Here is a 12,407-nt window from a genome sequence, read left to right as displayed (position 1 = left end):
CGCAGTGTAGCACATGTTCAGCTGGCCACAGCATGGCGCCAGGGCCAAAGCAGGCACCGACAGGTGGCTAATGCACAACGGCACCACAAACCAAAATGCAGGAAGCGTTTTAATTCAAAAATGTTATAAATATATATAATGTATCCAAAACGGGGGCAGTGCAGTGCAGGAGCCAGTGCTGGACTTGCTGTCACTCGATGGCCAATTTAGAGTTACCAATTAATTTGGAAGAAAACTCACAAGAACAAAGTGAGAAGGTTCCAACAAAGAATGACAGAGCTAGGATTTGAACCCATGACACTGTGTCACTTGAAAAAACAGACACATAATAAAAATATGACCATTTTATGCAAGCTGTTCATTTAAAACTCTATTCCTGTTAATATCATAACATTCTCAAATCTACTCTGTCCAGTTCAGATTTATGAGGGGTTAGAGCCTCTCCCAGCAGCCTCAGGCGTAGAGCAGAAAACAACCAAGGAAAAGGTGCCAGTCTGAGGTGGGGGGCCACTTCCCTATGAGGAGGAGAACCCACACAGACATTGAGAGACAACAACTTGGAACGGGATTGGAGCCCAGGATGCTGAATCCATGATGGAGCAAAGCTAGCCACTGTGCTATACGTCATGTGTGCTCTTACAGACCTAAAATACAGTAATTAACAAAAGTGGCTTTAGAGTGCCATGTCCAGCACAGGTCTCAAGTGACACCTGCAAAAAGTGTGCATAACCTGAGCAGAGAAAAACAGGGTACTGTTGTGATCCACTTGGCTGAGATATGACATTAGAACATTAGGACAACTTGGACAAGAATTGGCTATTCCACCCAACAAAGCTCACTAATCCTGTTTGCGTAATTTCCTCAAAATAACATCAGGTTGTGTTTGAAAAGTCCCTAATATCCTACTGTCTACCACACACCTTGGTCACTTAATTCAATTGCCTAGGAAATGTAAAACATTCTAACATAGCAACAGATAGATAGATAGATAGATAGATAGATAGATAGATAGATAGATAGATAGATAGATAGATAGATAGATAGATAGATAGATAGATAGATAGATAGATAGATAGATAGATAGAGAAGAGGCACTATATGATAGATAGATAGATAGATAGATAGATAGATAGATAGATAGATAGATAGATAGATAGATAGATAGATAGATAGATAGATAGATAGATAGATAGATAGATAGATAGATAAATAGATAGATAGATAGATAGATAGATAGATAGAGAAGAGGCACTATATGATAGATAGATAGATAGATAGATAGATAGATAGATAGATAGATAGATAGATAGATAGATAGATAGATAGATAGATAGATAGATAGATAGATAGATAGATAGATAGAACTTTATTTGTCCCCTGGGGAAATTCAGCTTTTTACACAACCTAACTAAATAAATAAACAGATAACTAAATATATATATACACGCACACACACACACACACTTTGGTCTGAAGACACACCAGAATGACTAAAAACAAAGAGCATTAAATAGAAAGAGAACTCCTGACTTGGCTATCACAGTCCCAGTGTGGCATTATACAAGCTTATTGCTGTTGCTATAAAGGAGCCCACGTAGCGTTTCTTGACACACTTCTGCTAATTGATTCATAAGTCAAAGGTCCTCAGTGTTAGTGTGTCATGGAGGGAGAGGATGTGCAGCATTGTTCATAAGGCACTCAGTTTTGTTTTATTTCCTTGCTTTGGTGCGACCACCAGGGGGTTGAGAGCTCATCCCATAACTGAGCCTGCCCTCTTAATTAGATTGTTGATTTGGTGGGCCTCTCTGTTACCTGCACAGCACACCACTCACCATCACCGTGTTATAGAAGATAACGCAGTGTCCTAAGATAGAAGAGCCTGCCCTGCCCTTTCTTATACAGTTCCTCTGCATTACAGGACCAGTCCAACCTGTTGTTGATGTTGCAAATGTCATATCCAGGGATTGTTCTTGCCTTGTGCCTGATGCTCAATGGGATAGTTGTCAACTTCCCTACCACCCTGCTTTGGATAAGCAGGTTTGGAGGACGGGTGGATGTATGTATAGATGAAGACTCTGTTCTTTTGTTTGTAAGTCCTTTGGTAAAAGCTACACTGCAGGAGCTCCATTCCATATGTAGAAGAAAAAGCTCCTCAAAGGTCTGCCTTAAAATGACCTCGCTAAGACCATAACACCCCCATGGGGCAGCATTGCCTGGTGACTTATGCAAAACAAAAGCAAAACTATAAATGTGGACATCTGCTAGGGCTGCACGATAACAGAAAAAATGATTATCACGATTATTTTGCTCAAAATTTTTATCACGATTAATAATGACGATTATTCCTTTGGTAAATGAAGTCTGTGACCAAAGCAGTGTAGCCTCAGCCAGTTATTCACAGATGCTGCCCTAATCATATTAGCTGCGTTGTCCGTTGTGATGCACACAAGTCTTTCTTCCACCAAGCCCCAAGCGGACATCGCTTCTTTGAGGCCCACTGCAATAAACTCCGCTGTATGGTCTTGTGGGAAAAACGAAGTTTGCAAAAGCTTGCTTTTCATCTCAAACTCGCTGTCAATAAAATGAACTGTCAAGCTCAAATACGGTTCCGCAGTTCTGCTTGACCATAAGTCGGTCGTGGCAGCAAAATATTCAAGGCTGAGCCTGAGAATTTCTCTGTTTCTTTTCGGCATTTCGCATACAGCGAGGGCAGCGCAACATTGGAAAAATGGTTGCGTGAGGGAATGCTATATCTTTTATCAAGTGTTGCGATCATTTTGTTAAACCCCTCACTGCTCACGGTGGTTATTGGACACATATCCTTGGCTATATGGTACGTGATCGCCTCTGTTATTTCCCGGTGTCTTTGCGAGCTAGGCAGATATGGTATTGCGTTGAACAATGTCCCTGATATTGTTGTCTGTGTTGTGGATGGCTGGTAATTTTTTGTTGTTGCTGTTTGTGCCTTCAGTCGTTGAAATTCTTGATAGTGTACTTTGTGGTGGCTTTTAAGGTGGTTGATGAGGTTTGTTGTGTTACCTTGGGACGTTTGGACGGAACAGGAGCAAAGTTTGCACAAGACTCGTACCTGATCAACATCACATTCCTCGAAATCGAAATAGTTCCAGACAACTGAGTATGACCCCTTTTTAGGAACTAACGATCGCACTTCTGCACGTTGCTCCGCCATCATATGTTTATTCTGACTGACTGTTATTGCTGCTATTGACTTCTACTGCTTCAGAAAGCGCTTGCAATCTAGACGCAGTAACGTCATAGTGACGCAGTCCAATCCGTAAACTCAGCCCATAAAAAACAGTTTGGTCTTTATACTGTAAAATCGCGACGATATTTATTAACTGATCGTGGGTCATAAATATCGTTATCATGAGAAAAAAAAGATTAATCGTGCAGCCCTATCTGCAATGAGTAGATAGGCTGTAGCTGGGTGGTAGTGTAAGAGGACAGTGGGGAAGAGAGTGGAAATGAGCCTGGGGAGACATTTAGAGGAGTCTGAAGGGAAAGCAACGAGGCACCTGAGAGAGAGGAGCAGCATTGGGAATTTCAGCCAATTCTTTATGGTATTTGTTGCATTTAAACATCAAATACATACACAACTGAGACAAAAGGTGAGTCACAGCAGTATCTTTTTGTTGATGAAAATGGAAAACGTTCAAAAAATGGAAATAAAAATCATAGTTAAATACATGAAATATTCAGAAAGGCATCTTACGGTCTTAACGCTGACTGACATTTGCATATCATAGTTGCTTGAATGCTTGCATGGTTGACTGATTATGTGATCAGCAATCTTATCCTGGGTGCCACTCAGCAGAACCACAACAGACGGGCCATCCCTAAAATGCCACTGCGCTATTTCCAGCTGCCGCGGTTACATCACAGGACTATGGGACGGCTCGCTGAGAAAGGCGTCACATACAGTTCAGCAGTAATTGACATTGAGTAATTCTTTTAGGCTGTCACTGTGCGGTAAGATCTTGTTAGTTACATCACCTTTTACGAGCACAAGAACAAATAGAAGATGCCCTCACGTACAACAGAGTCAAGAAGTGTATGCTACTGCTTGAGCACAGTCTTGCAGACCATTCCTCTGTCTAACTAGTGTACTTCAATCTGCTTCCTGTATCTTTAGAAAAGCTGTTATTGTTGTTATGATGATGATGATGATGATGATGTTACATCCTCATCCTGGAATATTCATCTTGGGTGTCTGGATGATCAGCAGAGATCTGTTGTTAGGAGCCTTGTGATACTGCAGGACTAAAGGGAATTGGCCTAACAAGGAGAATTCCAGAACTAAGACTCCCATGATGGCTCAGAATACATTTTGTCACATCTTGCATTGTTCAGAGATATCCAAAATGGAACTATTTTTCAGGCCAGGAGTAGTGTTCACAGACCACTGTCTGCTGGTGGGCTGACACAGACAAGCAGTTTGAAGCCACCATATAGGCTCTGTACCAGCCAGGAGAACAGTCTCAAGAGCCAACTGACATTTTACACTGCTGGGGTATTTTAGTACTTATGTAGGACGTTAGAAACACTTGAAGGAGCATTATTGGGAAGAAGAACCTTTGAACTCAAGTGAAATGCTGCTGGGCAGTCTGTTAGGCAAAAGCGTTGGATTTTTAACTAATTAAAGACATGTTGGTGTCACTCAGACAACCCCTAAAATACAAGATGGATTGTCAGGATGTAACAGGAACAGCTAGTAGATAACTCTGGTTGAGATGAGTTCAGTTCACACCTCTGGAAGAGCTTGTAGTACCTCAGGGGTCTATCCTTGGACTGTTACTTTTTCTACCTTACTTTAATGACACCGATTCTGGTGGTGTATTTACTAAAACTGTCAAATTCACAGAAAATGCTAAAATTGGAAAATTGGCAGAAACTCAAGAGGCAGCAAAAACAATTCACAAAGACTTGAGCAAGCGTCACAACTGGACGAACACTTGCAGTTCAATGTAGAAAAGCGTAAACTGCTACACATGAGCAAAGGGAACTTCAAATATAAATTCATAAAGAGGGACGCTGCCCTACAGGAAACAAGTTCGGAAAAGGATTTAGGGGTTTATGTTGAGACCTTTTCATCATTTAAGCAATATGCCTTCAATGCAATAAAATGATCAGGATGTACTGGCAGACCAAAAGATGGCATCAGCCGTAGCAAAGGACTGTGGGTGGGAGGTTTTAGTGAGGCCAAGCGGAGTAACGTTCAGGTGGCCTCACACATGTTCTGGAAGACCACTCAGCAGCTCAGGAAAGTTTCGGCACAGCGTCATTCACAACGTTCCTAGCAAGGATGGAGAAACATTGACTGGGGTCCAGTCAATCAGAGTTGGACTTCCATATCCATTGGTTCCTTTAAATATTTTCTTATAACCTATATACATCTTCGTGTGCACTTTAAATCATCTCTAGATTACTTAGAATACCTAATACAATGCCTGATACAACGTAAACGCTATGTGGAAAGCAAGGGTGCTCTGGCTGCCTCGACCCCGACACAACAGGCACAGACCAAAGTGCAGAACAACACACAGTTTATTTATTCTCCTTCGTTCCTACCATTACAGCACAGTTCTAAAGCACGGTCCCATACACACAGTAGTCTGTCTTCCTCATTCCACCTCCACTCCCTCTCTGGCAGGGTTCATCCTCTTCCTCCCGACTCTGGCTCTTCGAATGGAGTGAGGCGACTCCTTTTAAGCAGCTCTTGAGTGCGCTCCAGGTGGCTCATCAGAATTTCCTGGAATCACTCCCAGGTGTGGTGAAGTCCACTACAGAGCTCTGAGGCGCCCCCTGGTGGCCCCCACGGAACCCAACAGGGCGGTACTAAACGCCAACTCCCAGCATGCCCTCCGGGAATCTGTGGTGCCACAGCCGCCCAGGAGGGCTGCACTCTGGGGAAGGTGGTGCCCTGTGCATGCTCTCTCCCCCGGTCCTTCCATCCAGCTGGCATCCCAGCCGGGTAATGGCTGTGGCCACCCGTCACAGTTAAGTAAACAGTACTGTATTGATGAGAGAGAAATGATTTCAGCAAGCAACAGGTCACTCTTCAAACGACCTTAAGAATTTTATTTTCTTGTTGAGAGGTAGCATTTTATGCTCCCGTATAGCCTTTGAGGAATTGCTTTGAACATTTCACTGTCTTTTTAGGGGCAATTTATTTACAGAAACAAACACATAATGTGACGCCTTGGTCCTCACAGCGCCTTACAGACGGGATTGCCAACTGAACGGCTTTTGTTTGAAGAAATGCAGGGCAGCGCTTTGCAATGTACGCACATGTGTGTCACTGTCAATAACAAATGGTTTGGTCAGTTGAAATTTGACTATTTACTTTACAGTGTGCTGATTACCTGCAGACTGTTTGTGTCTATCCAAGCTTTGTTTCTTATATGCACACAATCGCATACTGAGGATACCCTTACCTTGGTTTAAAGCCGGTGCCCGGGCAGGTGCCAACAGGCTGATGGATGGACTCACTTTCACTGGCCTTCAACGGTTTAAAAAGCCCGACTTCTGTTTACCGTTTTGGTTAGTGAACGTTTAGTCGTCACTTTGTTCCAGAACGTGTGTCCCGTATGTCTTTTGTGTTTTGTTTAAGAGCTGCAGTTCTGCGAGGAGTGTAAAGATGGAAGTCGCTTCCTAAACTGGCAATTGGCGGCGCTCAGAGCTGAGGTAGGAGAGCTGAGCCTTTCCTTTTAAGACGATGATTAGAGTTTGTACAAAACGATTCTTTATGGTGATTTGACTCATTTTGTTCAGTTCACCAAAATGATTTGAATCTTTGAATCATTGATTCGTTCATTTGAAAAACAACAAGAAGCTATATTCTAGTTTAAAGTCTACAATAGTATCTTAACAGTGTAACAATTTTAAACACCAAGCAATATAAACAATATCAAAAGCAAACACAAAATAATAATAATAATTCTTTTTTTGAATTTTGACAATAAATACAATTTCAACAAAACTGATTTCAATGTTGGATTAATCTCCCACAGTTTCCTTCTTTTATATCCCATTCTTTCTGTTGCAAACTCTCATACATATATCATCAGTGAACTGAACTGAAATTCAGTGTACTGTGAGTCTCTTGTCTGTAGTTCGTTCCTCCATTCAGTACACAAACTGATTCTTTTGGTGAACTAGTTCAGTGTTCTGTACTGTGAGTCTCTTTTCTGCAGTTTGTGCCCAAACTTGCAACGTTTCTCCGGTCCACTAGGGATATACTTGTTCATTCAATCAGTCAGTGTACTGAGACGGTCATAGTCACTCGGTCAGATTAAACCGATCAATGACTGGTGCTTGGTGTTATCTACCAAGTCAGTCAATGGCTAATCAATGATCGTCGTTTTGCCGAAACAGTTTACTGATAGACTATTTCCTGAAGACAGCAGCCATTTCAGTGAAGTTAAGATGATAACTCCAGACTGTCACTGAATGCTATATAAAATGTAGCATGCCCTGTGCATACCTCGAAAAGATTTGTTCTTTGATGTCATTGTACAGGTATGTTTGTTCACAAACCAAGACAAATACAAAAGAACTAGTTCTTTTATTCATTGCAAATCACCAGCAACAATCGCAAGAGAATGGGGTCGATCACTCAGTCTACAGAGTAAAGCAAGGGTGCTTTGTGTGACCAGAAGTCACCAACTGAAGAGCAGTGGGGTGGCACAGCAATTGGCTGCCATTTAGGAGCGACACGTTTATACCTTTGAGCCATTTTTTTCAACTGCTATGGTGGGAGAAAACAGCAGGGTATGACTACAGATCACTTCATTTATATGGTTTAGGTAACACTTTAGTTTAGGCACTGCATCTATTACGCATTTACCCTCAAATAACGAATCCTTAGAAGAAGCTTCTTTTGGTGTTAATGACACTTACAAAGCATCAGTAATGTGGTCATTCATCAGTGTGGACTAGCAAAAATAACCACTTTAGAACATTCATAGTCATTAGTCATTTTTCCAATGTATTAAAGTCACCTAATGTGCCACACTACACAGAGATGAAAGACTTATTTATTTATTCTTTATTTGGGTAATTAAGGGTGTCACTAGTTTAATTTCCAAGTGGGGTGCCCTCTTTTTAGAGTTGGCATGGTATAGCTTTAGTTCCTACCATACATTCAACTCCAAGACTGAGCAGATGAACGTTACCCATCAAGAGGTTTCACTGCCCTGCTTGCTGCTTACATTGCGTCATCTTCAAACCCAATGAAACCTTCCTCCTAGCTCTTCAGGCTGATCCTCTGGGAATGTGAAAGCAACCAACAGTACACGGCCTACATGACACCTCACACTTCAGTTCACAAAGTGAAGGTTAACCTTTCTGTGGAAGGCGCCTGTCCCCTGTGAGTTTTATCTGCTCATTCCGACTTCCTCTCAAAGACCAAAGACATGCAGTCAAGTTGAACGGCATCTCTCATGTCCTGTGGAGTGGCTGAATATACGATTTCTGCCTGCCTTGTGGTGAAATGGTGGGTTCATTGTGGGCTAGCACTTGGTACTCTTTGGTCAAGGTAGTCTATCTTTGAATAGAGATGGATGTGTGGGTCACGGTGTCCATAGGTATGAACTGCCACCATTGTTTACGTTAAGACAGCAAATGTTTCTCAGCCTTAATGGTCCTTCTTAGGCCAGCTGATTTGGCAATCTTCTTTCAGTTCCAAATCAATACATTTATAAATGGCTTGGGTTCAAATCTCACACTGCTTTGAGGTCAATATGGAGTTTGTGTCTACAATGGTTTTCAGTTCCAAATTGCTTTGAGTGTGAGTGGGCCTTACAATGGAGTGGTGGCATGTCCTGAGCTGTTTCCTGTCTTAAGCCCACTGCTGCTGGGCCTGTTATCCTTAATTATGGGTGGATTTGAGAATGTTATGTTATTTTTATAGGGTATGCTGATGCAGAATTTGGCAGGGCATTCTGGGTTTGAACTCTGCTCTCCATTGGCGTCTGTGTGCAGTCTGCATATTCCCCCAGGGTCTTCATGAGTTTTACGCCTACATCATAGAAGATACCCATTGATTGGTCAGGTAGAGGTGTAAGGACAGCTCACACCCTGTCCACGGCCATTTCCCACCTTGTGCCCAGAGCTGCTGGGTAGGCTGCCATGACCCTAAACTGCATGTCCTACATTTCATTGGCCTCATCCTGAGATACACTCCATTGCATTTGAGTTTGTTTTTATGTTGTACGTTTTGATTGGGCTCTGTGCTAATGGAACTATAGAAAATTAAGATTCTTTAAGTTCTTTATTCAGATTCTCATTTGTGGCTTGGACAGTTTTTACGGCTATCTTCAAAGGGAGAGAGCAACAGACAATTTCTGCTGACTTCACTTACTCTAATCACGGCTTGTCAAGGGATTCTCTTAAGCAGCAAAGCTGATCTACTTCAGAGTGGTCACCGCTATTTAAATACTAAATACTTCCCTAGTTTGCATCTTTAATACTAGACCTTCCAAAATTATTATTTTTGCTATCCTGAACTTGAAAATAAATCTAAACTCTCAAATCTTCTCCTCGTAATGACTTTCTTGCCAATGGTCTTATACTGTAAAGCACCTTTGGAGTGGTTTCCATCACAGGGCAGCGCTGCATATTCATACAGTAAATAATAAAACCATTGAGGCTTCAGTCCTCTTGAAAATCATCTACTCTGACCATCTGGTGTCTTTTAGAAATGCTTCAAGCTTCAGAAGCGCTCAGTCAACCCTAAAGCCTCAGATTCATGCTTCGGAAGGAAGAGTTCCGAGGAAATGACATTGCCCTTGGATAGCTCTGTATTTGTGAACAAGCAAGATGAACAAATGGTGGTACTCACTGCTGGAACTGCTGATATCTTTGGGACTGGAAGACATTGGTTGAACGCAGCGCTGGCAAAGACAGTCTCTCCCATTGAAGGTGACTCGGTCCCCTGCTGGAAATGGTCGTCTGTGAGAAAGACACATGGATTCAATGTTATTTGATAGTACACATCAGGAAAAGATCAATATCCGTCAGCAAATTTAGATATTTTCTTTTGAAGTCTGGTGAGAGAAACAGAGGCCTACACTTTAATAAACCTTTGAAAAAGGTTATCCGCAACCTGAAGCTTATCATAGTCCTGGAGGCTGCTGGAACATTCAGTAATTCATCTGTGCTGTGCCTCCACTGAACAAAGTGCTGTCTGATTAAAAAAACGAGTGACAGGCAATCAGAGTGGGGTGAAAAACACAAAACTCTGTCATGACCTTCTTAACATGATTACAAGTCACCCATAAATGGGTGACTTTGGATCAGTTACATAATATGCAAACACACATACAAACTATTGACTTTGTGCAAATTATACCAGGTGGTGCATGAAAAAGTAGCCCACAGATCATGGAGTGCAGGCTGACATAACCGTTGTGGTGCACCTGTTGGATACGATCTGCAATGTCAGCAACAACCTCTCTGGGATAAGAACAGCAGAGGTACTGGCTTCAGTGCTTTGCTCACAGAAGCTGCAGTAACCCACTTTGTCACCAATTCCTGAAATGGTGAGCGTTTGCAGAAGCACTTGCAGCAACATGCTGTACCACAATCCCCCACATGTCAACCTCAAAGAGCTGGCATGAACATCAAGCTGCAAAGTCAAAATACGCTGTTGCAATGAATATGGTGTGTGTTCTCTGCAGCAAGCAAACAAATAACAGAACCAACAAAATGTGCACAGCGATTTCTCACTAACTTCACCTGATGGCATTTGCTGCTGTTAGCATGCAACACAATGTATGAAGTATATTACAAATTCAGACAATGGCATAGCTAACAGCATGGCACCAACGATCAGCCTGCAGCATCAACATCCACATTATAAAAATGATATGCCATAGCATCAGAAAGTGAACAGATAGGAAGGAACTAAGATACTACAAGAGACAGAGGAGGAGTGACAAATGACAGATAGATAGATAGATAGATAGATAGATAGATAGATAGATAGATAGATAGATAGATAGATAGATAGATAGATAGATAGATAGATAGATAGTTGCCAAAGCTATTTCTGTGAAAAGGCAGGGCTTTGGCCATCTGATTTTGGAGTTGCTTTTTCTTAGATGGGTTGCCAACCAAGGCTTATAAGTCCCATGTGCCCACTTGCGACAGGTAGTATTGGGTTATGGTACCAGTAGCAGGCTATAATTCCCTGACATGACTGGGACTACTGAACCATTTCTAGACCTGGTGACAGTTGTAAAGAAAAGGAAGCGTAAGTGGTGTGGGTACATCACCATGCAAAACCCTCCAGTATCCTCATCCTGTCCAGATAGAGATTCTATGTAACCCTCAGATGTTTGTGGATAGAACATCCATACTCCTATGTTAAATGTGCTCACTATGTGATTCCAGCAATCTCCGAATGTTCACTGAGTGATCCAAACACTAGCACAATTTCAGCCCTGGTGGGACTGGATCACTGAAAATCCATCGTAATGCCAGGTGTACAAGGTAGCATCTTTCCATGGTTAGGACACGTTCAATCTACCGCTGACTGTGACTGCAGTGTATGAGCGAAACCTGCTATTTCTGCATGGCAGTCCGTCTCTAGGTGGAAAATGTTGTGCCTGAAGTAGTATCAATTTCACCTTCTTGTCTTCATCTACAGAGGGAGAGGTTGCTGTGATAAAACAGTTGCTTGTTAAAACAATCCAAAAGTTAGTTGTGAGCACAGGGTTACTGGTTCTGGCTTTCGAGGTGTTTTAGCTCTTGTACTCTCCTCAGTTTAATGTTTTTCTATAGAGATGATGACAGTGCCTCCAGATGGAATATGATACCATAGCTCAAGATAAATGCTCGGCTACCAAATGCCTTGGATGCTAATCATGCCAACTGTTAGCGTCTTGTGATTTTAATCTGACAGTTGGCTGCTACACTTTTTCCTTGTTAATACTGCTAATATGGCAGGTCCACCCCCACAGGTAGGGGGCTTATTTCATATGTGGTAAGTCCTCGTAGAGGTGCCGGTTTACTATTTCAGCACAGCATTCCTCTTTTTGAGCAAAATGAATCAGTGAATCAATTCACAATATCCACAAACTTAAGTTCAGTTTTGCTAAAGGCACCCGTTCTGCTTGAATATGTAAATGATCTGACAGACAGCTGATATGCCACCCCCATATATCTATTTAAATTCACCCATCTCAAAGCAAGTCTATATCGGGTACTGCAATGCAACAACAGTTCATTTTGATTCCCCTTTCCCAACAGTAGCTTGTGACAGAATGTGTCTTTGCAACAACCAAAGCTTCTTCTGTATCACTCTGAGAACTCATTAGCAGTCTGTCACCAGCAGTGCATGTGCCCTCCACAATATTTGGAAATTCATGTGCGTGTTCACCACT

The 12,407-nt window shown here is 42.1% G+C and overlaps 1 protein-coding gene across 1 annotated transcript in view; it reads right to left on the bottom strand.

Annotated features, from left to right (window-relative positions):
- The window catches only part of ablim1b (actin binding LIM protein 1b), a 341,011-nt gene that overhangs the window by 180,089 nt on the left and 148,515 nt on the right, over nucleotides 1–12,407 (bottom strand). Inside the window, exon 4 of the mRNA XM_051922460.1 lies at nucleotides 9,863–9,972. Within this exon, the coding sequence (XP_051778420.1) occupies nucleotides 9,863–9,972 (110 nt within the window). The remainder of the gene's footprint in view (nucleotides 1–9,862; nucleotides 9,973–12,407) is intronic.

Source organism: Erpetoichthys calabaricus, chromosome 2 (assembly GCF_900747795.2).
Source record: "Erpetoichthys calabaricus chromosome 2, fErpCal1.3, whole genome shotgun sequence".
Classification (NCBI taxonomy): Eukaryota; Metazoa; Chordata; class Cladistia; order Polypteriformes; family Polypteridae; genus Erpetoichthys; species Erpetoichthys calabaricus.
Note: the sequence above shows the minus strand (reverse complement) of the source record. Positions and strands in the feature narration are given on the sequence as shown.